We start from the raw sequence: 23,681 nt of genomic DNA, 5'->3' as shown, positions 1-23,681 counted from the left end.
GTGCATTATTCATGGAGCATCCATGGGAGCATTTATTTGAAAGTTCATGTAAGGGCCATAACTGAAGCTGCATAGACTTGTTAGTGAATACTCATTGGACTGGGCCTCTAGAATGTTTATTCTAGAATATTGCCATTTGAATTTCAGAATGTAAACGGTCTCCTTCCACAGCATTCATTTGTTCATTCAGTTGTATTTATTGAGCGCTTTCTGTGTGCAGAGCAATGTACTAAACGCTTGGAAAGTACAATTCAGCAACAGGGGCAGTCCCTACCCAGCAACAGGCTCACAGTCTGGAAGAGGAGGACACAACAAAACAAAGCAAGTAAACAGCCAGCAATAGCATCAATATAAATAAATAGAATTATAGATATATACACATCATTAATAAAATAAATAGAATAATATGTACAGATATACACAAGTGCTGTGGGGCGGGGATGGGGGTAGAGCAGAGGGAGGGAGTCGCGGTGACGGAGGGGAGGAGGAGCAGAGGAAAAGGGGGCCTTAGTCTGCTTGCTGAGTTCATGTCAAGGCCATATTATCAAGATGTAATTTCCTGTGGAATTTCAGATTTAAAAATATTACTCGGCTAATTCTACTCGGTTTTATAGCCTTTTGTGGTCTTGTCATTCCTGGTTGTCGTATATCTTTAGGGATGTGAAAGGTTGCAAGCTTGATAGTATTTCTTGAGTGATTGAGATGGGACTCTTTACAGACTGAAGGACGTGTACCTACTAACTTTTATGTGGGATTTAGGCAAACAGTAAATAAAATAAAAGGAGCTCTGGAGATTATAGCTTCATTAGAGAAACTGAACATTCCAGTCTAGCTTTTCATGGAACTCTGGGGTATCATTGTCATGGATAAGATCATTACGGGGCATATTTTACTTGAGATTTGGTACGCGTAGGTTGAAAAATGTCTGTCGTATACCATGTGTGTGAACGACCGTGGGACTCTTGGGTATCATTGTCCTGGATAAGATCATTACGGGGCATATTTTACTTGAGATTTGGTACGCGTAGGTTGAAAAATGTCTGTCGTATACCATGTGTGTGAACGACCTTAAGTCGCCTTGTGGTGGGAAAAGGCTGAAGAAAGGATGAACAAGGCACACTCTTCCAGTTCTTGTTTTTACATTTTTGTCACCACTAGCAGCATGAGTTAATTACTAAAGCACATCTTCAGACTGAGCTCATACCAGAGAGAAAGAACCTCGTATCAGGTCTTGGAAGAGAGTTCTGAAGTGTACATTTCAGAAGTCCAATTCCTGTGGTATTCTTCGAATGGCAGGGCTGATGGTAAAAAGAAAATGGGACTCTGATCTCTAAAGGGAAAACGGAGTTCTTTTGGTTTATCTAGTGCCGCTGCACAAAGGTTCCCTGTCTTTTAAGGGATCAATCCAACCTCGCACACCCCTGGCTCTCCAAAGGCCTTCAGGACCACAAATATTTGTTTTATCATGCCACCAGCTAGCTGCAAAGCACATTAAGCAGAGAACTAATTAACTTGTCCCTGCCCCAGCGCTTAGAGGAGTGTTTGACATGTGGTAAGCCTTTAACAAATTTCATTTAAAAAACTGGGGGAAAGCTCTTGTGGAACATGGGATTGGGAGGGAATCCCATTCATTCAATCATATTTATTGGCACTTTGTACTAAGCGCTTGGAAAGTACAATTCGGCAACAGATAGAGACAATCCCTACCCAACAACGGGCTCACAGTCTAGGAAGAATGGAGAAGTATGTCACTGCCGCAATCATCATCATCATCAATCGTATTTATTGAGTGCTTACTGTGTGCAGAGCACTGTACTAAGCGCTTGGGAAGTACAAATTGGCAACACAGTCAGGAGCTTTTCACTACAGTTAAGTCACCTCAGCATGTTGTGGGCAAGGACTGTGCCTATCAACTCTGTTATATTTTCCTCTCCCAAATGCTTAATATAGTGCTCCGTGTACAGTAGGTGCTCAATAAATACCATCGATTGATTGGTAATCCAGGTGATTATATAATCTGCATCTATGTAGCCCTTTTCAAATTTTATTTTCTTAACTCTTTGTCCATTAAACTAGAGTTTATTTCTTTTTAAAAAAATGACTCTTCCCCCTTGGTCAGAATGAAATGATGTAAATGAATACCATTTAAATGGCAAGTTGAAATGCTTTGTATACTGTAATGTACCATTTGATTTTAGCAACGATGTAATTTTATTTGTTTTTTTTTTTTTTAGGGAAATGATCTTCACTGGTTAGCATGTGCCTTATATGTGGCTTGCAGAAAATCTGTTCCAACTGTAAGCAGAGGGACAGTTGAAGGGAACTATGTCTCCTTAACCAGAATCCTGCGCTGCTCAGAGCAGAGGTAAACCTAAAATAAATTTATATTTTTAAGAATTAGGACTTAAGTGGAAAAATCTCTCCCGTTAGTGAAGGCTGCATTTTTCTTCCAAGTCTAGCCCTCTTATGACTATTCAACCTTGCACTGTTTGTTGAACTCTTTGTTTCATAACACTGGGAGAAAGAAGACCACTTCATCTCCATAAAGAGTGGATTTGGGGTGGATTTGTAATTTCTTGTATGGTTCATGGGAGAGAAAGACGTGCTTGATTATCGCAAAACATTTTGAAGAGGGGAAGTACTTCTTAATCATTTCTGGAGAGATTCTCTGAAGTGGTAATATATAGTGCTTCGGAGTATTAGACCTAGTAATTTCCAAAGAGAAGGTCTGATATTGTAGCTTTCAGAGAGAAAAGAAAACCAGAAGCATATGGTTGCATGAGTGTGTGGGTGTATCCATTCACCCATCAGTCAGTCGTATTTGTTGAGCACGTAATGTGTGCAAAGCACTGTACTAAGCGCTTGATTCATGTCGGTAGTTCTTGAATTATGTTTATTTGTCATTCATTAAGATTGTTATTTCATTAAGATTCATTAAGATTGTTGCAGTCTGCAAAACTGAAAGAGAGAGTGAGTGAGCAAGTGAGCCTTGGTCAGATCCTTTCCCGGAACATTAGCTGGCACCAATAAAGGGAGGGTGACTAAGCCACATCTGCTATAACACTAAATTTCTTAAGTGTACCAATTATTTAAAGCCCTCAGAAGAGGAGCCTGTCCTTACAAGTGGTTAAGGTACTGAGGAAACAAAGCTTGAACAGAGGTGGAGGGCTTTCTATTAAGATTTTGACATACCCATTTTGACTCTTTGGTGGTACAACTGTAAACAAGCTGACTCGCTTCTTAGCGGTATCATTCGCCTTAATCGGGCCTTTAGGGAACCAACTCCTGAGTTATGTTGAGGTCTCCAGTCAAGCAGTGTGGTTACCCCAGGTACCCCGTGGGATAAATTAGCCATATAGGAGTTAGGTTTCCATGGGTAACTGGCTCTAGTAGTCAGATTTTGCTTCATTTCTTATGTGTCATCGTTCTTTTCTCTCAGTATAAACCCTCTCACCTCAAAACCAGGATTTAGATATTGATTTGATCCTGGAATCGCAAACCCTAAATTATGCAAGTTTGCGTTTGCATTGCTAAACCGAGAAGAGAAAGTGTTGATTAAATCTGGCCGAAAAAATAAATCAAAACAGAAAAATTGATGTTTACCTAAAATACCAGATGATTAAAAATTGTGGCTTTAGAAATGGAAATGACAGTTTATCTCCCTTAACCAAATATTTTATATTAATGCAAACAACATGCTTTATTTAACCTCTTTGCTTTCTTTCTGTTGTAATGGGATTTTCTCGGCATTTTATCTTCCTCTCTTAGTAGGCCAGGGTTACTCTGTCTGCTGCCAAGATAGATTAGGAAAGTGGTTCATGGACTCAAACCAACCAGTACCTTAGGTAAACCCTTCCTGAGTCGTTAGCAAATACTAAGCGTGTAGGCGAAACGTTCACTGATCCACAAATTCCAGGAGGCACTAATTGGCACTGTGAGAACTCTATTCCCAGAGGTAGTTTTATGTCTACTCGTTCTAAAGCACAGAAGATTAGGCAGTCATATTTACGTTTGATCCCTTGCTACTGTGGGTTGAGTACTTTTTGAATTGAGACTCACATCAGTGTCCAATGACAACAATAATGATTATGATGATAATTGTGGTATTTGAGTGCTTACTATGTGCCTATCACTCGAGTAGATTCAAGATCAACGTGTGGGTATGTGTGTTTCTCCTGCCTACTTCTTAATGTGTTTGGTATCTTCCTCACCTTGATGAGTCTAATCTCATCTCTATCCCTCTAGGTCACCCAGACAGGTCTCCTCAAGGAGCACCTCCTATACAGCTGCAAACAGTTTAAAAAGAGAAAAGAAAGAAAGGATATTAGTTAATTAAAGCTAGGAGAGGAAAGAGAAAGGTGACAGGTTGGTGACATAGAGAACGTGAGAAGGGGAACTATCTCAGTCATTCAGACTTTTGGGAAAAGGGGGAAAGGGGAGGGCAGCAGAGACCTATGAAGAAGTGTGTGTGTTGAAGTTTAGATGCCAGATGATACATTCCACATCCCAAACACAGACGCCTGGGGACTTTAGAGGTCCAGTCTTCTTAAAAGGCTCTGTACAGCCTCCTCACCAAGGAAAATGGTCTCTCCCAGGCCAGAAGGCGAGGACAGAGGCCCAGATTACCCACTGATAGCTCCATCCTTAAAAGAGGAGTATTCTTCTATTCTAAAGCATCATCTTTTAAGGGATATTCCTCACTCCAGGGCTACCTTGCTATTGGAGCAGTCTGGCCACTGGGACTCTTTGGGTCATTTTGTTTTGATAGGGCAGTATATGAGGAAGTTTTCTAAAATGTATCTCAATTTTTATCTTTCAAATATCAGTCTAATTGAATTTTTTAACAAGATGAAGAAGTGGGAAGACATGGCAAATCTACCAGAACGCTTCAGAGAACGAACCGAGAGACTTGAGAGAAACTTCACCGTTTCTGCTGTAATTTTTAAGAAGTTTGAACCCATTTTTCAGGACATCTTTAAGTATCCCCAAGAAGAGCAACCCCGCCCACCAAGAGGAAGAAAACAAAGGTAGGCATTTTTGTCTAAAGCAGCAACTAACCTAGTCCTCTCCTATTTGTATGAGAATTCTTGATTTAGTCGACCAGGTTTTGGACTTCTCTACGTAGGCTTGAAAAGGAAATGTCAATTCATGGTGTCTTCCCAGTTTCCCAGTAGGCTGTTCACAGTATTCTGTTCCTTAGGCTGAGGTGTATGATGCTAAATAAGGAAATATTTGTGGGAAATCCTCATTTGGCCTGTCTATGACAGAGCACTTTTTTTTTCTTTCTGTGTTGCTTCTTACTTGTCATGTTTATTTTGTGAATTGTTTCTCCCGATTTTCCAAGATGAATCTGTTTCTTTTGTGAGCCCAAATTGTTCTTTCTGTTTCACGAGTTTCTCTATTTTCTAGCACATGTGTTTTTTAAATTTCCTAAGGTTTGCAAGGCTTTGCCTCTAGACTGGAAGCTCCTAGTGGGCAAAGGACATATCTACCAACTCTGTTATATTGTACTCTCCCAAGTGCTTAGTACAGTGCTCTGCACACAGTAAGCTCTCAATAAATATGTTTGATCATATGTTTGATCATTGTGTTGCCAATTTGTACTTCCCAAGCGCTTAGTACAGTGCTCTGCACATAGTAAGCGCTCAATAAATACGATTGATTGATTGATTGATCATGTAAGAAATGGTTTATCAGTATTTCCTCATTGCCACATCTTGGAATTTTGAAGTCACTTTCTATAATTCCCAAGTTAGGGCAGCATTTCCTGCTTGCTCCATATGAGTCATGAAAAGAAAAAAACTAAATTAGAGACCCAAAACCTCATTGATTTCTTCTTCTTCTGACCCCTGCTAAGTTCTATTGAACGACAGCAGCCCCTCCTCCAAGTCGGGTTTTTCGGCCATGAAGAGGAGTCCCAAGACAATTTATAAAGTGGCCCCGAGTCTAATATCTTACTATCCTGACTGTGGCTTGTTGTTTCTCATCTAATTTGTATAAATTTGGGAAGGACAAGTTTTGTGTCATTGTCTCACGACTTTTCTCTTTCCAAAAGGCGTCAACCTTGTACAGTCTCTGAAGTTTTCCAGTTTTGCTGGGTGCTCTTTGTATATGCAAAAGGTAAGACAACTAATAAATTTGTCAATATGGATTACTTTCATAATTTATTTGTGCATGCAAACAAGGAATTCACCCAACCCTCAGTTTGGATGAATTTACCTTCAACTGGGGAAGCCTTGTTTGTCTTTAAAAGATGCATGAAGTTTGTTTTTTTTTATAGCTCTTGATCTATAGACTGTATACTCATTGTGGGCAGAGAATGTGTCTGGCAATTCTGTTGTCTTGTACTCTCCCAAGATCGTAGTACAGTGCTCTGCACATAGTAAGCACTCAATACCAATAGTGATAATGATGGTAATATTTCTCTTGTGGCCACACCATCGTAGGTTTAAAATTCCTTAGTACTAGCACATAGTATTTTCATCCTTGCTGTAGTTTTCTCATCTATAAATAGGATGTGGATTTTTAGGATTTCACCCAATTTCTACCCCCTTCTAAAAAAAAAAAAAAATTGGGGGCTACCCTTTTAAAAAAAAAAAAGCTATTTATAAATTAGTTTATGTTAATTTCCTTGGTGATTCTCTTCTCATTCTGTAAAGAGTTAGGATACGTTGAATAACTGGCACCTGTGGTCAGTTTTTGCTTCATTTTCTATGTCATTCTTTTCTACCAGTATAGACCCCTTCACTTCAAAACCAGATTTAGATGCTGATTTGATACTGGAATTTAAACTTCTAAATTATGCAAGTTTGTCTTTGCATTGCTACGTGTGGTACCAGGAATGTTGAATGTATCACAAATGCCTGAAAGTAGTTATGTTTCCAAGGAATCCTTGCCATACAGCGTGTTATTGGGTATGAATGATAAAAATGAAAGACAAAACAAAACTAAACAAAGCTTTTAAAATTTGACCTGATAATTATCTCCTGAATTAGAGGTATGTGTATATATATACACACCTGTGTATATTAGAGGTGTGTTATATATATATTAATATATTACATATTAATATATATATATTAATGAAAAGGCCATGTTCTGTCAATAAAATGGAAGAATACAATATTTCCATTGCAGAAATTAATCCAAGTATGGGTAAACAAGTATGCTAAAACATACAAATGGTGGTATAAAAACCTCTTCTAGAATGAGAAAGTAAAATAATTTGTTAACTTTTAATACAGATTTCTTTTTAATCACCTCTGATGTGACCTCTATATGCAGTGCGATTGAGCTCACCACAGGCAAAAGACAGTTTGCATTAATAAAAATGAAATGAAAAAGGTGGAAAGAAGCCATTGTTTGAAAGAGTTTTATTTTATTTTGTGTACCTTTATTTTGGGTTTCGTTCCTCCTTTGGGATGGATTTTACATAGAAATATTGGGACAGTTCTCCTGAAACTTCTTTTTAAAAATACTATAATTCACACTATTACTCTTTCAGAGTGAAGCATCTATTTAAAAAAGCATATTAAGTCATAACTGATTTGGCCATAGCAGTTTATACTCTTGGCATGCAACCTTGAAGAGGTGAGTTTAGGTTCTAGATCCAGTGAAAATTACAGTTTCTTGGAGAAAGGATTCCTGGGGAATAGAGCTACTGAAGTAAAAAGTAAATGAATCACCCAAAGCAAAATGAACTCGGGTAATAGATCCTTCAGTTTCATTTCTTAGTGAAAAGTACAGATAAATTTCCTAGTTTTGGTTACCTCCCAACTCAAACCACTCCATTTGAAAATTGATAGAGGAAGTGAAATAGATTTCTTGCTATTCCTAGACTCAGCCTTGATGAACTCTCATCCCCTTTTCTGATTATTTCATTGGTTTTAATTCTGACCTTTTAAAAATCATAGTATTTTTGACCTTTGATTTTTATGTTCATCCAACACATAGTCTCTGTCGGCCCCAATAAAATTCTGCTTAGCATTTCTGACGCAGTCGAGCATAGTCATATTACACTGATAGTTCAAATAATTCTGCTTCTTAATGTCAGATTATAAATTAATTTCTGTCTTCCAGTCCAACTCTGGTTTCTTGCCTGCCTGTCAGAAAGCACCCTCCTGATTTCTACAAATATAGCCAGTTATTCCTGTATATAGCATCTACCCATTTAATTAAAAACCACTCACCCAGTTCCTTTTAGGGGACTGTTGGACATCAGTCAGCCTGTCGTCAGCCACCTGACTGACCAGTTACCTAAGCTGAAAGGGACTGGGTGGCTTCCTGCCCTTCTCCAGCACCCTCTCATCATCAGTCGTATTTATTGAGCACTTACTGTGTGCAGAGCACTGTACTAAGCGCTAGAAAAGTACAAGTTGGCAACATATAGAGACAGTCCCTACCCAATAGTGGGCTCACAGTCTAAAAGACACCCTCTCCAGAAGAAGTATGCGTGGCTCATTGTGGGGAGAGAATGTGGGGGGAGAACAGGTTCTCTGTTGTTATATCGTACTCTCCCAAGTGCTTAGTACAGTGCTGTGCACACAGTAAGCTCTCAGTAAATATGATTGAATGAATGAGTGGATGATCCTGAGAGAACATGGGAGAGAGCAGAATTCCTCCTACCTGCTGTTTATAGACGGATGGAAACCCAGAATTGTCTATTCAGGCTTTCAGTTCTTTTAACGAAGCTCCACCCCAAATTGCCGTTCAGTAAATAGCTACCAAACCATGCCAACTCCTTCTACTTCCCTTGTTTATCAGAGAATAGTCACCTTTATTAATCTGACTGGAAATTCCCATATGAAAGACTTCTTGCGTGGGGATTCATTTAAGCTGAATATAATTTAGTTTTGGAGCTACTGCCCTTGTAAAGCTCAGGATTAACCATTCTCAGAGACTCGTTCCAACGTGTTCAGGCAAGTGTTGCCTCTGGAGCCTTCAAGCCAAACTGTTCCTTAGGCCACAGTGCATCTGCTCTTCCTCCCAGCTGTCGGTATGCTTCTAGAGAAATTTATGTCTAGTAATTAACCAGATTTAAGGAGAAATATCAGCTTTCAATTTCTAAATCCTTTGTTTAAAAAAAATACAGCATAGCACATCGTATGGTAGCAGGGTGTGTGGTTTTTTTTTTGCCTTCCAGCTGCTTTAGTGTCAGGATATAAAGTAAAATTGATTACTGAAGAAAAAATGCGCTGGATTTGAATCAAAGCCAAGAAGCTGCTCTTGTTATGTGGGTACTCTTGGCACATTTGTACTTGGGTTTCAGGTATGATCAAGTGGTTAACCACAAAAGTGATCATTTCTCCTCAGGTAGGTCCCTTTCACAAGCCCCCAGAGTAACGTGAGAGGATATTCTTTCCGTGCTCTAAAATTCCAAAGTAATCAGATATTCATTCTAAAATAGTGTGTGTGAAAGAGCATCCACCAGAATTCAAGTCTCTTAAGGACCGAGCAAGTAACAGCAGAGGCAGTTTCAGTCCTTGGGATTATGAGTTGCAGAGAGAAGGATCCACTTAATTCCTGAACCAGACCTAAAGATTGTCCTTCGCAGCACTGATGTCCTGCCTTCATTCATCTCTTGGTATCCCGATCTTCTTGAAGCCTCTGCTTGAGGAGACGAACCCCTCCAGGTGGCCACATGCCGGATGAGATAACTGCTGCAGTGTCACATTGTTTGAAACTTACACTGGACTCTATCTTTAAGACATTTTTTTCTGCCTCACTGCTGGGTTGCCAGTTTCAGTTCATCATTCAGCAACTCTCTTCTAATGTCCAACCCAGTGACATGCATTGCAACGAACATGGACTTAATGCTGGCAGTCCGACTTCTCCGTTTGTGATCTGGTCTTACTATTTGCTGTTAAGTGGGCTGTAGAGTGAGGGAGGTGAACTGCTTAAAAAGCCAAATGTGTCTTCTTTGCTTGGTCTGGGGCACTCCTTGAGTTTGGTTAGGCCTTCTGTTGGCAATGAAGTTTGATGCCTGATGGTAGCCAAATTCTGTCGCTCTCCCATAGGATTTAGTGGTGGTCTGATTTCAGTTTTCTAGTTTATCTGCCTAATGTATTGCATAGGTAGCAGAATTTAGTGTTAACATTAAATTCTGGGTTGTCACTGAAAAGTCTTTGTGGGTAAGAATGTTGCCGTGTGAACAATATATAATCTGAGCTTTCTTCATGCTTGGTGTCAGTCCCTAGTGCTGTGCGTATTCTTGAAGTTGTTAATAGTCATTTGCATTGTCTTTTTAGCACCGAGAGGTTCTCGACCATCCATAGAGTCATCTTTGAATGTGAAGGGCAATACATTCACATTCTCACTCTGTCATATGCCTACATATATATGTGTATGTGTCACTCTCAGTATATACACATATTTATGTCTTGGAACTGCTTCTTGAGTACATTTGGGGAAGGGAAGAGATGTCCTGGGATTTTAAGGGTGATGTGGAAATGCTCTGTTGGCATATTCCACAAGAAAAAGGGGAGCTTCCAAGCCTTTTTTTTTCAAGAGCAGATACTTCAGCTTGTTATGATTCTTAAATTGTAAGGTCCCTAATTGTTCAGTATATTAGTATACGTTCGCTTAGCTCTTGATTATATCAGCCTGCTGGAATATAGGTAAAATATTTTATCCTATTTTTTTTATAAGAAATATGGTGTTTTCATGAGGAGAAGTTGTTGAGGGTCCACTTGGTGCAGTGCGCTGTACTGGTGCTGGGGAAGCATGGTCCCTGCTCTCAAGGAATTTATATTCTAAAGGGAGAGAGGTGTTAAAAGAAATGATTGACTGCCAGGGAGAGTCTAAATAAGTTCAAAAGTACAGTAGTTAGCTGAAGTGGTGTTGATAGTTCAGTATGCAGGGAAATGAATTGGAGAAAGCTCGTTAGAGGAGGTGGTATTTTAGGAGGGCTTTGAGTGAAGGAAGAGCTGTGCTGGTCTAATTTTGCAAGGGAGGGAGTTATAAAGTGGAGGAAGAGGACGAGCAAGGGGACGGAAACAGGTGGAGGCCAGAGCCAGGTAGAGCTGGAAGCTTGGCTTGGGAAGAGCAAAGACAAGGGGTTGGGACCAAGTGGGTGAAGGGGGGACAGATGGTGGCGGACCTCGAAGCCAGTTTTAAAGAGTTATTATTTGCAGAGAAACTGTATCACCGTGTCCTCTGCTATTGTAGGCTCTAAATGTCCTCATTTATTACCTGGTTAAGGGGACAGTAAATCTTGCAGGGGGCAGCTCTCCTTCAGTTCTAGACCCACTGAATCCCCTTGCTTCAGTGCCAGTCTGCCTGAGCCATTTTTCACAACACTAGAGACTGGCAGAGACTATTTGCTAGTCTCAGAATGCCGCAGCCTAGAAACCCTTCCTAGTGTGGCGAGGAAGGCCGGAGTCCCTAAACAACCAATATCTGTGACATCTTCAGGCCAAGATAAACCTTGGCTTTCAGAAGACGCTAAGCTCAGGCACGGACTCAAGCGAGGGTAAATAGGAGCTACGACCAAGCTGACCTGCAGGCCAGCCAGAACCGTCGCGTATAGTGGCAAGGAGCAGTCCGACAAACAAAAAGACTTCCATGTGGCTGAGAGCCATCACTTCTGGGAAAGGAGCCAGAGCACATCCTGTCAAGCCCCAGCCCACTAAGACACTCGGCCTCACACTTCCTGCCTGCGGACACCCTGAGGGGCGGCATCGCAGGAGACTCTGTAACCAAGGGGAGCAACTTTCCCGTCCTGCTTCCAACTCTGGGTGCCTTGTAAGACGGTAAGGGCATCCGTCCCCTTGCCAGTATGCCCTCAGTTACTTGGACCAATTTGCAGTTGGGTAACTCCACCTTGTTCCGGTGGCTGCAGCTCGTGTAGGAAGCAGCTGTGGCTTTGGCAGTTGATCCTTCCACAGCTGCCCCCAGAGCTCCCCCAGGCCGACTCCGCGGCCTCCTCCGCCCCTCACTTCCTGCTGCCAAGGAGCACCAGCCAACCGTCCAACGCGGACGGTAACTCAACCGTGAAGGCTGTAGCCGTATAAGTTCTAACTGCGTATCGACGAACGAACGATGCCAGAAGTCTTAAAGTTGAATTTATTCTCCCCTGCTCCCCCAGGCTCTAAGGAAGGCTGGAGATTTTTCACTCCTGTCCAAATCCAACTGGTGACGGTCTGATTCAGGCCTCCCCCCCCCGCCCCCCCAAGAGTCTGGCTGTACCACAGAGGTTTGAGCCCCTCCCAATCCACGCAGCAGGCAGTCAGCCAAACCCTTTCGTGGTGAGCAAGTTATCACTTAGGGATCACTGTTGTTGAGAAAACTGCAGAAACCCTGGGCAGTCGCGGAGATCCCAGAGGGCAGATTTGCTTGAAATTTTAAGATTTTAGGACCGAAATGGAGCTCTCGGGAGCTGGGCACTTGATTCAGGCCTCTGGGGCCAGCTCGGCTCTGTAGCTCGGCTGCCTGAGCCCCGACACTGACAGCTTCCGTTCTCCTTACTGTGGCAACCGCATCAGTGACAAGTTTGGGCTTGCCCGTGACGCACCCTGCAATTCGAAGACCAGTGAGTACAACGTCCTGTTTCGATTCCAGAGCTTTAAGCAGCTCTTCATTTTAAACTACATTTCTGTGGTGTAGCGGAGTGGGTTTGTCGGCTCTGTTTGCTTCTTGACAACCCTACAAGTGTAGCTGATTGCCGCTTTAGATCTGCTCGCATTTCTGAGCAGGGAAAAAGGAATCTGGTTGGGCTTTCTCTCTCCCCACTTTGGTTTTATCTGATTTCACTTGTTGAATGTTTCCATTCAGATGAAGCTAAGAAGTGCTTTTCCAAGTGTCCTGAGGTAAATGGCTTCTTTTTAGTAGAAAAGAGGGGATGAAGTAGATCAGGGGAGTAAAATCACGTTGTATGGTGTTTGGGTTTGGTTTGGGAAGTCTGGCTTTGAGGGAAATGTTGCTTTTTAAAACAGCTAGATCCTGGCCAAAATATTAAGGAATAGTCCTGTTCGGTTTGGGAAGCTCTTAAGGCCTTTTCAGCGCTTATTTCATATATGTTGTGTTGAAATCGAGTCTTCGTGGCATGTTAATAGACTGCGAAATGTGGTGTAGTTTTGCTTCTTAAAGCCTTGTACATATGAAGGCTTGCCATCTACCACATCAGGTCAGTATTTAGCTAAATGATGTTTCAGGTTATATAGATATTTAAAATGTTCTGTGTTTTACTAAGAATAATCAAAATATTTCCACTGCAGGTTAAGGCAGGCATTTATAGGTTTTTAGACTTGCCTTATCAAGTGATGGACTTCATCAGACTGAGGAGATCACTTCTGTTTGCCTGGCTCTGTATCTGTATTTTGTCCATGCCTTACTTCCAAAATTTCTGAGTCCAGTTTCCCTCCAGTTGTTCTATCCAGGCAGTAACTTGATGAATCAAAGAAAATTTTTAAATTCAGGATGGTAGAGAATGTACTAACTTTGGAGAGAGAGAGAGATTAAAATCAGAAGTCCTATATTGGGGTTAATCTATATTTCTTGAGTTTAGATTGCATTTGTGGCATTTTTATTAATTTATGCTAGAATGAGCTTTCAGGAATGACTCCCAAAACGCTCAGCCATTTTCATATAGGGCAGACATGAGCTGTTGTGTGGTCCAATTGAGTGATTTAACAAGTTTTAGTAACATGCTGGAGGCATATGCAGTACCTTGCCGTGCAGTTCTTTGTGCATTTCAAATCAGGGATATACTGTTCACAAAAAAGGAATTTTTGTATGCTCATTTGCTGTGTTGGTCTAAATGTTTTTGCTCTTGCTGGACATAGTGGGGTACCAGGTAGACTCAGTAGACATGCTGGATGTGCCCCAGCCCGGAGACCTGTTACTGTGCTTTTAAATTGTTTAGAATTAGAGGACAGTAAGGAATTTTTAAAATCTTTTCCTGTCTATAAAAATAGAAAATGGCCCCATTCTCAAAAATCATTAGTTTGACATTTTTCATTACATAGGGTGAAAGGGTAAGGTTACAAATAGAATGGTTTCACTTTCAGGAATTGAGGTTTCAAAAATTATTATTCTGCAGGTGAAATTTGGAGAGAAGAAACTAGTCATTCCTCACGGGTTTGTGTTGTGGGGGGCGGGGGGGGTTGTACACACACTGTATGTATATATATATATATATATATATATATATATATATATATATATTCATGCTTTGTATTATATTTGAGATATATACACACCCACGGAGATGTCTGCATATGTCCGTATATGGCTTCATACTTTGTGTTTACTATATTTGATATTATTTCATGCATTTTCAATCTGAACGTATTTGGAAATCTAAAATGCAGTTACTGCCCTAAATGCAAACTACATATTATAAAACACCTTTTGGCATTTTTGAAAAAAAATAGTTTTTTAGAGTGTTCTTAAGTTGTTAAATTTAACCTTATAAATATTTCCAATTCTGTAGGCAACTTCCCCATGATCAGTGATGATCTAGTCAACTCTTACCATCTTTTGCTGTGTGCTCTGGACCTGGTGTACGGAAATGCAGTTCAGTGCTCGAATCGCAGAGAACTTTTGAATCCTAATTTTAAAGGTAGGCTGGGGTGCTGGAGATTCAGAGCCCAACACATCAGAGGAGGGAGCGGGACGGGCGACCCCCTTGTGTGTCTAGACGTTAGCCAGCATCAATGCTACATCCCTAGAAGAGGATAAAATAAAACATAAGCTACTCCATTTGCTAAACACTTTCATCTGTGCGAAGCACTGTTAGTACAAGGTAATCAGGTTGGGAACAGTCCTTGTTCCATTTGGGACTCCCAGCCTGATAGGAGGGAGACCAGGTATTGAGCCCCCATTTTACAGATGAGGAAACTGAGACGCAGAAACATCAAGTGACTCCCCTAAGGTCACACAGTAAATAAATGGAATTAGAACCCAGGTGGCCTGTGCTCCTTCTACTGGGCTCCATTGCTCCCCGCAAAGCTGGTCAGGTGCCTGTGACTGAACGATGCCAGAAATCAGATTCTTCTGGGGTCTTAATAATATTAGTAGTAGGAGTAGCAGCAGCAACAGTAGCATTCATTGAGCATCCGTTTAGTACAGTGCACTGTATTAAGCACTTTCATTCATTCATTCATTCAATTGTATTTATTGAGCGCTTACTGTGTGCAAAGCGCTGTCCTGAGTGCTTAGCACTTAGAACGTACAAAATAATGAAGAGTCATGTTCCCTGCCCACAGGGAGCTTGCAGTCTAACAAGGGAAGCAGACTCTCCCTAAAGCATTCCAAATCCTTAAGGAGCAAGTGCACTTGAGTTAAATGTAATGGGCAGTAATGCCTCCTTTCATGGTGAGGCCCCTTAAAGCGGTTGGCTTAAAATCTGGTACTACCACTCAGTAAAAATAATAATAATAATAATAATGGCATTTATTAAGCGCTTACTATGTGCAAAGCACTGTTCTAAGGGCTGGGGGGGGATACAAGGTGATCAGTTTGTCCCACGGGGGGCTCACAGTTTTTAATCCCCATTTTACAGTTGAGGTAACTGAGGCACAGAGAAGTGAAGTGACTGCCCAAAGTCACACAGCTGACAATTGGCGGAGCTGGGATTTGAACCCACGACCTCTGACTCCAAAAAGCGGTAGAATGTTTTCCGCTATTATACGTATTAACGTAATGAATCGTCTGACTCCGTATTAAGCAGCTTCTCCTACACAGTATTTGTTTACAGATAACAGGGTTTTATCGATGGTCCACAAAGACAAGCCAAAAGTTTAGTTTGCAAAGCAGACATGGTGAGGGGCATTTAATATGGGTTTTGCCGTGAACAACGATGGCCATTTCTGCAGGGGTATACCCTGCAGACGACATTCAGAATCAACAGGTTTCTGAATAGCGCAAAAAATGATCTTCCGTTCCAGCGAGCTAATGTTAGGGTCACACTTCAGCAAGGTGAGCCTTAAATATTAGTTCAACAGGCTAGTCTAGGGGAAATTTTTGACCTGAGGAAGAGAGTTCTTTTAAGTTGCTAGTTGGCTGGTAAGTGGACTTCCATATTCTCTCTTGATCCCTCCTTCCGTTCCCTTGCTCTCTCTCGTCAATGAAGCCGGGGCAAGCAGAAACTTTGTAAATTGACCTGATAAACACATGCAGATAATTAGGTGGGGCGGAGAAGTTTCCACTGAGTCAGCAGTGCAATTATTTTTCAATAGAGTGTTTCTGGTTTCCAAGGCTGCAAGATCTTCACTCTGAGCTGTTAACTTCTTACAAGTTTTAAGCTCAGCAGTGAGGATGTGAGAAGCAGGGGGAAGGAATTGAGAGAGTTTTCCCCCCCCTTTTTCAGTTTTCAGGGCATTTGGTGATTATAATGTGATCTTTTTATGAATACCTGATTTTCAGAGTTATTTTCTTTGGCTGTTTCTAAATGGCATGACTCCTTGAAAATGTCAAATAGCCTTTTGGGCATCATGTGGAGTTTTGGGTGGGCACCTAAATTGGTAAGCTAGACTTGCCGTTATAAAGCGTTTAATAAACAAACACTCATGTACTTGGGACTAAGTTCAGCAAGCGTTATATCTGATACTTATGCCAAGTTCTCTGCATGTTGAATGTAATATTTGCTGGCAGCTGAATTTTTCTTAAAATTGTTAACTTTCAAGGCCTGCCTGAAGACTTTCAGAATAAGGATTCTAAACCCTCTTCAGAGCCCCCCTGTATCATTGAGAAACTCTGCTCCCTCCACGACGGCCTGGTTTTGGAAGCGAAGGGAATAAAAGAACACTTCTGGAAACCGTACATCAGGAAGCTTTTTGACAAAAAGGTTTGGGAAGAAGTGCAGCAAAGTGAAATATATTTTCTCCTCCGGGGTCAATTAAGATTTATAAGTTGATCGTCTTTTCTATTTTTTATTTTTTATAGCTCTTGAAAGGAAAGGAAGAAAGTCTTACCGGGTTTCTAGATCCTGGGAACTTTGGAGATAGTGTGTAAGTATTTCTTATAGTAATAGCCAGGTTATCCTGAATTGTGAATGAAGAGGGCTGTACTGAACTGTATATTTTGTGCCTTGAAGTGGGAATATTGTGAAATAATTTTATTCTGCACAGGTCTAAGACATGTTTCTTCAGCCCTGCCAAGGCCGGACATGCTAAGTGGTGTCAAGTTACAGAAATGTAGTTGGTACAAACTCCGAAGTAGGCAAGAAGAAAGGCTAGAAAAATGGGTCAAACTCTGAAGACCGAAGTTCCTGGGGTGTGGGACTTAAACAAAACACAACCGCTAGCCTTAATGCTTAAAACAGTCACGAATTCTACCAGCTGCCAAAAATCACATTAAATGACGCTCATTTGTCTGGGGAAAAAAGGGAGGGGCGGTTGGAGGAAAAAAAATCATAAATTCAGGGTGAATAAGCATCTCTAAAAGCCGTTACATTGAACTTCTGAATTAGTCTCTGAATCCGATCTGTTCGTGTGGAAATTTATACGTGAAAAACCGTACCGTGAAAACGGTGTGGTTTTGAAGTTTCCAGGACAGCCGGAAAGATGTTCTGCCCTCACAGAGAAAACTAAAATATGGCTTGTAGTCTAGATGACGTCCTATCCCTGGAGCATACTGATACAGTGAATCCATTGTGTAACAAAGGGGCATAAACACAAAACCCAGGCTGCAGGGACTTTGCTCTCCCGGGTCTTTAGAAATGGCAGTAATCAAGCTAAAAACTTGCCTGAGGGTGCAGTGGATATCTTGAAATTCTGTAGACTACTTCCAGCTAAATAAAAAGTAGAATACTCAGAGAGAAAGATTTTTTAAAAGGGGTAAATAAAAGGCAATGAAGAAAAGTTTTAATGATCAAGAGGATGTGAAGGTAGACAAAACACATTAGGATTCTGGTTTGGAAAGATACAGAGAGGGGAACGTGATTATAGGTTATAAAATCACAAAAGTTGTAGATGGGTTGCCTTTAGAGTTGTTGCCATCCACTTAGTCCCGCTACAAAGGGGCACCTAGCAAAGCTTGCTGATGGTAGGTTCAAAACAAACAAAAGGAAACAGTACTCGGTGGGTGGAAAATAGAATTAATTGCACTTATTCTGAATACCCTATTTGCAGCCACTTTTATGTCTGTCTCCCCTGTTGTAGTGTGGGAAGGGAGCAATTCTCATGCATAATACTGGTGTTTGTTAAACATTTACTAGGCAAAAAGTTGTGATGTGAGATGGTGCCTAATCCTGAGGTTGGTTGTCCAAGAGGGCCAAGCACCCTAGAATATTGGGCTATTTGTTTCTCCATTCATTCATTCAATTGTATTTATTGAGTGCTTACTGTGCAGGGCACTGTACTAAGCGCTTGGGAAAGTACAATACTATAATAAACAGTGCCATTCCCTGCCTACAGTGAGTTCACAGTCTAGAGGGCGAGCTTAGACTGCAAGCTTGTGGTGGGCAGGGAACATGCCTACCAGCTGTGTTATATTGTACTGTCCCGAGTGCTTTGCACAGTGCTCTATACACAGTAAATGCTCATAAGTGTGACTGAGTTCTTTTATTAAAAACATCATCCAAAAGAGCACTTTTCTGTTCTACAGCACTGGCAGTCTCTTCTTTCTGTTCCATAGGAAAGCCATCAACAAGGCCTACGAGGAGTATGTTTTATCTGTAGGGAATTTGGATGAGCGGATATTTCTTGGGGAAGATGCAGAGGAGGAGATTGGAACCCTCACCAGGTGTCTGAACACCAGTTCCGGAATGGAGAGTGCTGAAAGAGTGCACGTGAAGTACAGCCTGCAGCAGCATTTTGATCGGGTCAGTGGGATCACACCCGGGGGCCTCCGGAGACACTGGGGAGGCTCCAAGCTTCCCGCGTTGGCTTGGAGACAAGGAAGCAGCAGCTACCCAGAGGGGAGTGCTATTTGAAACCCCTAGTGAAGGTGCTGAGCTTTCTGCAGGCTTCTCCTCTGAAGCAAGTGTTCTCATTTATACGCCCCTTGCCTGCTAATCAGAAGTAGCCAAGCACCCTGACTCTTGAAACCCTGGTTCAAAAAGCCTATTGCTGACCCTTATTTTAAGGATAACTTCTTAGCAAAAAGGTGAGAGAGAGGAAATGGTCACCCTGAAGCGACTTGCTTTCCAAGACTCTCAATTTGTGGGTTGGGATTTGTCTCTAGGCTGTTTGGTGGGTTGGTCTAGGGCAGCCTGTAGTTCCCAAGGATCGAGTCTGTAGGAAGTCCATGGCTCAGAACAACAATAATAATAATTATGGTAGTAATAACGGCGGTATTTGTTAAGCACTTTGTGCCAAGCACTGTTCTAAGATCTGCTTGGAAGTTTTTTCCGCAGATCCAGAGTTCTCATTAAACGCTGGTGAAAAGTGATCATTGGGCCCTGGTGGAAATCGTCCTAAGAAGCCCCAGAAAATAAGCCTGAGAGAGGATCATCTTTTCCGGCTGAGGAGGAAATCCCATCCGAGAAAACCTTGGATGATCCAATTTGAGACTGTTGCCCGAACAGTTTATAGTGCTGAACTGAGAGTTCCCTTCGGTTGTTTTCATTGGCTGGGTGGAGCCGATGTTTCGGATTCTTCCTAGATTGGATGGCTTTTCCAAGGGTCTTTATAGGCTGTCATGGCAGGGGATCTCCTGCAAGAAGGAAACTCTGTTGTTAGGTGCTCCAGCAGGCCTGCCGGAAGCCCACGTCTCCCCGAGGATTCCTGACAGGAAGCCATGTGTGATTGCTAAAATCAGGCTTTCTCCCAACGCTGCTGCTGTTCGTGCTTGTGCGGCCCATTTCTTTTATTTTTGGGCTACTGCACCATGATGGGGCAGAGCTGGTTCTTCAGGGCTTTCCACTGTCAGAAATCACAGCTGTCCCTTCAGTATGGGCTGAAATCCTCAGGCAGCAAGGAGGAGAAGCAGTAGCCTTCTCTTTCTATCCGTTTTCCACTTAACGTGTATAAAATTGAGTCTGTGACTGTACCTCACCATTGTTATTTCCATCCACCCACCACGCAGAACGTTTCAGCACAAAGTTATTATTATGGCATTAGAATAATTCATGAAACACGGGCAGTTTATTCGGTGACTGTGATTCAGTTGCCTTCTTCAAGCTCTTTCCAGAATCTAAAGGACATTATAACTGAGCAATAAACCCAGGATTTCTGGAGTACTAAGTACATTTTCCCTCCCGTAATACCCCAGAGAACTTGGTGGTTGCACTCACTGTCTTTAGCTTTGCATGAGTGAGCTAAGCACCCAGCTTCCCACACCAACCCTTCGACACCCTCAGACTCAGCTGGGCATTTTTCACAAGGAATCCGGCCGGCTGGGGTTTTCTTTTGAGCTTTGTTTTTAAAAGCGAATTATGGTAAACCTGAAACCAAGTGGGATCGTGTTTGCCTCCGGTCTCCGAGCCGGGGGTGGCCCTGGGAGAACAGAGGAGCTCCTCAGGTGGAGCTTAGAACCCTTCTCACCATGAAAAAGCCAGATTTTTCTCCATGCTGCAGCTTCGTGTGACTCATACGCAGCCTTAGGCGTTCTCAGAGCAGAGATGTGTTCAGTGAACCGCGTGTATCACAACTAGATGTGGTGGGTTTGGGGTGAGGCCCTGCCGTCCTGATCGGGTTGGAGAGTTAGGGTTGCAGCCCAAATAAGTAATCAGGAGAATGGTTTTATAACCTAAGGATTCATTGCAAATTATTTGTTGTTTCCCCTTAGTCTAAAGTGTTTAGGATCGCAACTCCTCTCACTGGCCGCAACTACATAAAGGAGAGCAGTCCGTACGTGACCCCGATTTCCATAGCCACGCACAGCTTGAGTCGTCTTCACACCATGCTGAAGGGCCTCAAGAACGCTCCCAGTGAGAACCTGGAGCAAATTCTAAGGTGAGTTTGAACCCTCACACAATTCCATGGCAAGAGGAATCCAGGGTAGGTGCTGATTGGCAATCACCCTCACAGGCCTCACCAGGAAGAGAGGCAGAGTCTGTATTCATTCATTCAGTCAGTCGTATTTATTGAGCGCTTACTGTGTGCAGAGCACTGTACCAATACTTTGTGGCAAGCAGCGTGGTCTAGTGGAAAGAGCCTGCCAGTTAGAGGACCTGGGTTCTAATCCCATCTTCACCACTTGACTGCTCTGTGACTGGGCAAGATGCTTCACTTTTTGCCTGTTTCCTCAACTGTAAAATACCTGTTCTCCGTCGTATTTAGACTGTGAGCTCCATGTGAGACAGGGACTGTTTAACTCGTATCTACGTCGGGGCTCAGAGCAATGCTTCATCCATAGAAAGTGCTTAACAAATTCCGTTATTATTATTATTGTCTGCGTTGGGCGTCTAGAACCTCTGGTTTGTAACTTGCCTGCATGCACCTGTGGGTGTCCAGCCCTCTGGACTACTGCCCCAGATTATTTAGCCTAATTGTTACCTCTATCCTCCTGAGAATTAATCCCCTTTCCTCCCAGTCCCCATTACCTCAGCTTTAATGTCCTCCTTCCACCCACCTCCCCCAAATGAGCTCATTTCCCACCACACCGATGACATGCTTCACTGTAGCCAAGCGAACTTGCTACTGACTCTGGCACATGGCAGTCCTGTCACGCCTTTCGACGAGGAGGATTTGCCAGACCATCATCATCATCAATCGTATTTATTGAGCGCTTACTGTGTGCAGAGCACTGTACTAAGCGCTTGGGAAGTACAAGTTGGCAACATATAGAGACAGTCCCTACCCAACAGTGGGCTCACAGTCTAAAAGGGGGCCATGTTACTTCCACCCTTTCAAACCCTTCAGAAAAACCCCACCTCTTCTTTAAAACCTTTCCCGGTTAGTCCCAGGAAACACGAGCACCTGTGTTCGTAATCTTTGTATGTGTGCTGTTGGTAATAATTGATCATCGTCGTAATTTTTTTTAAATGTCGGCAGTTGTTACTCACTGAGTATGTGCCAAACATTGTACTTTGCCCCGGGGTAGGTACAAAATAACCAGGCCGGACCCAGTCCCGTTCCCACATGTAGGTCACAGTCTTAGTGGGAGGGAGAACAGGGATTGAATCCCTGGAGAAGCAGCGTGGCTCAGTGGAAAGAGCCCGGGCTTTGGAGTCAGAGGTCATGGGTTCAAATCCTGGCTCCGCCAGTTGTCAGCTGTGTGACTTTGGGCAAGTCACAACTTCTCTGGGCCTCAGTTCCCTCATCTGAAGCCTGTGAGCCCCCCGAGGGACAACCTGATTACCTTGTACCCCCACAGTGCTTAGAACAGTGCTTTGCACATAGTAAGCGCTTAATAAATGCCATTATTATTGTTATTATTTTACAGATGAGGAAACAGAAGCCCAGAGAAGTGAAGTGACTTGCCCAGGGTCCCACAGCAGGCAGGTAGCAGAGCTGAGGTTAGAGCCCAGGTCTTCTGACTTGCAGTCTCATACTCATTCCTGTAGGCCTACCTCTCTTCTCTCAAGAAGCTCGCAGTGCGTTCAAGGCTTCTTCTGCTCCGTCGTTTGTGTTGCGTGGATTTTTGTGTGTGTATGTTGGTTCAGTCTCCCTAGGTTAGACTGGAAGCTCTGTCAGGGCAGGGGTCGGGCCTTATTCTTCACTTGTGGCCCCTAAAGAGCCTGGTTCAGTGCCCAGCGAGTGTGTAGACGGAGCTATTGAACGATTGTTGCGAGGATGTCCTAAATCGACTTCCTCTGTAGATGCTTCGGTGATGTTTTAGGAGCCTCTTGATCTCTTTCCTCGGGTAGCCAAATGCCACCAGGTCACTGGCTACTGCCGCGGCACCGTATTTCATCTTCCACAGGCTTGGGAGAGAGAAAGATTAATGTCATTCTCCTTTCAGAAGCAGAGGACCAAGGCAGTTGTCAGAGCTGATTTGCTTGGGGCCAGTCTAGATCATCACTGAGAAAACAAAAGAATTGGATTTGGCACTCATGTGATTAGAGAAGCAGCGTGGCTCAGTGGAAAGAGCACAGGCTTTGGAGTCAGAGGTCAGGCATTCGAATTCCGGCTCCGCCACATGTCTGCTGTGTGACCTTGGGCAAGTCACTTAACTTCTCTGAGCCTCAGTTACCTCATCTGTAAAATGGGGATTAAGAGTGTGAGCCCCATGTGGTCACCTGATCACTTTGTATCCCCCCCAAGCGCTTAGAACAGTGCTTTGCACATAGTAAGCGCTTAACAAATGCCAACATTATTATTATTATTATTATTATTATTATTATTCTGCCTAATTATCGAAACTGGCCATTTGGTTAACCGGCATTTGGATCCGTCAAGGAGCATGAGGTGAAAAGGAAATCCGGTTGGAGCTGGCCGGCCACACTGGAAGAGAAAGGGTGTGAAAACCAAACGGAAAAATGCCATCCCCGCACCGAGGCCTGTTACGCCCTGAGCATGGGCGGTCCCGTAATAATGATGGTATTTGTTAAGCGCTTACTCGGTGGCAAATGCTGTTCGAAGTGCTGGGGTAGATACAGGCTGATCAATCAATCAATCAATCGTATTTATTGAGCGCTTACTATGTGCAGAGCACTGTACTAGGCGCTTGGGAAGTACAAGTTGGCAACATTGAGAGACAGTCCCTACCCAACAGTGGGCTCACATCAGGTTGGACACAGTCCCGGTCCCAAATGGGGTTAACAGTCTTAATCTCCATTTTACAGATGAGGTAACAGAGGCACAGAGATGTGACGCGACTTGCCCAAGGTCACACAGCAGGCAAGTGGCACAACC

The 23,681-nt window shown here is 42.7% G+C and overlaps 1 protein-coding gene across 2 annotated transcripts in view; it reads left to right on the top strand.

Moving 5' to 3' along the window:
* Positions 1-23,681, top strand: part of RBL2 (RB transcriptional corepressor like 2) — a 44,728-nt gene that overhangs the window by 7,539 nt on the left and 13,508 nt on the right. For both annotated transcript variants that reach the window (XM_038753773.1, XM_038753772.1), the window contains exons 2-9: positions 2,235-2,365; positions 4,827-5,027; positions 6,056-6,120; positions 14,432-14,560; positions 16,626-16,786; positions 16,885-16,949; positions 18,577-18,763; positions 20,671-20,837. In XM_038753773.1, coding sequence (XP_038609701.1) covers positions 2,235-2,365; positions 4,827-5,027; positions 6,056-6,120; positions 14,432-14,560; positions 16,626-16,786; positions 16,885-16,949; positions 18,577-18,763; positions 20,671-20,837 — 1,106 coding nt within the window. The remainder of the gene's footprint in view (positions 1-2,234; positions 2,366-4,826; positions 5,028-6,055; positions 6,121-14,431; positions 14,561-16,625; positions 16,787-16,884; positions 16,950-18,576; positions 18,764-20,670; positions 20,838-23,681) is intronic.

This window comes from Tachyglossus aculeatus, chromosome 11 (assembly GCF_015852505.1).
Source record: "Tachyglossus aculeatus isolate mTacAcu1 chromosome 11, mTacAcu1.pri, whole genome shotgun sequence".
Lineage (NCBI taxonomy): Eukaryota > Metazoa > Chordata > Mammalia > Monotremata > Tachyglossidae > Tachyglossus > Tachyglossus aculeatus.
This window is presented reverse-complemented; position numbering and strand designations above follow the sequence as displayed.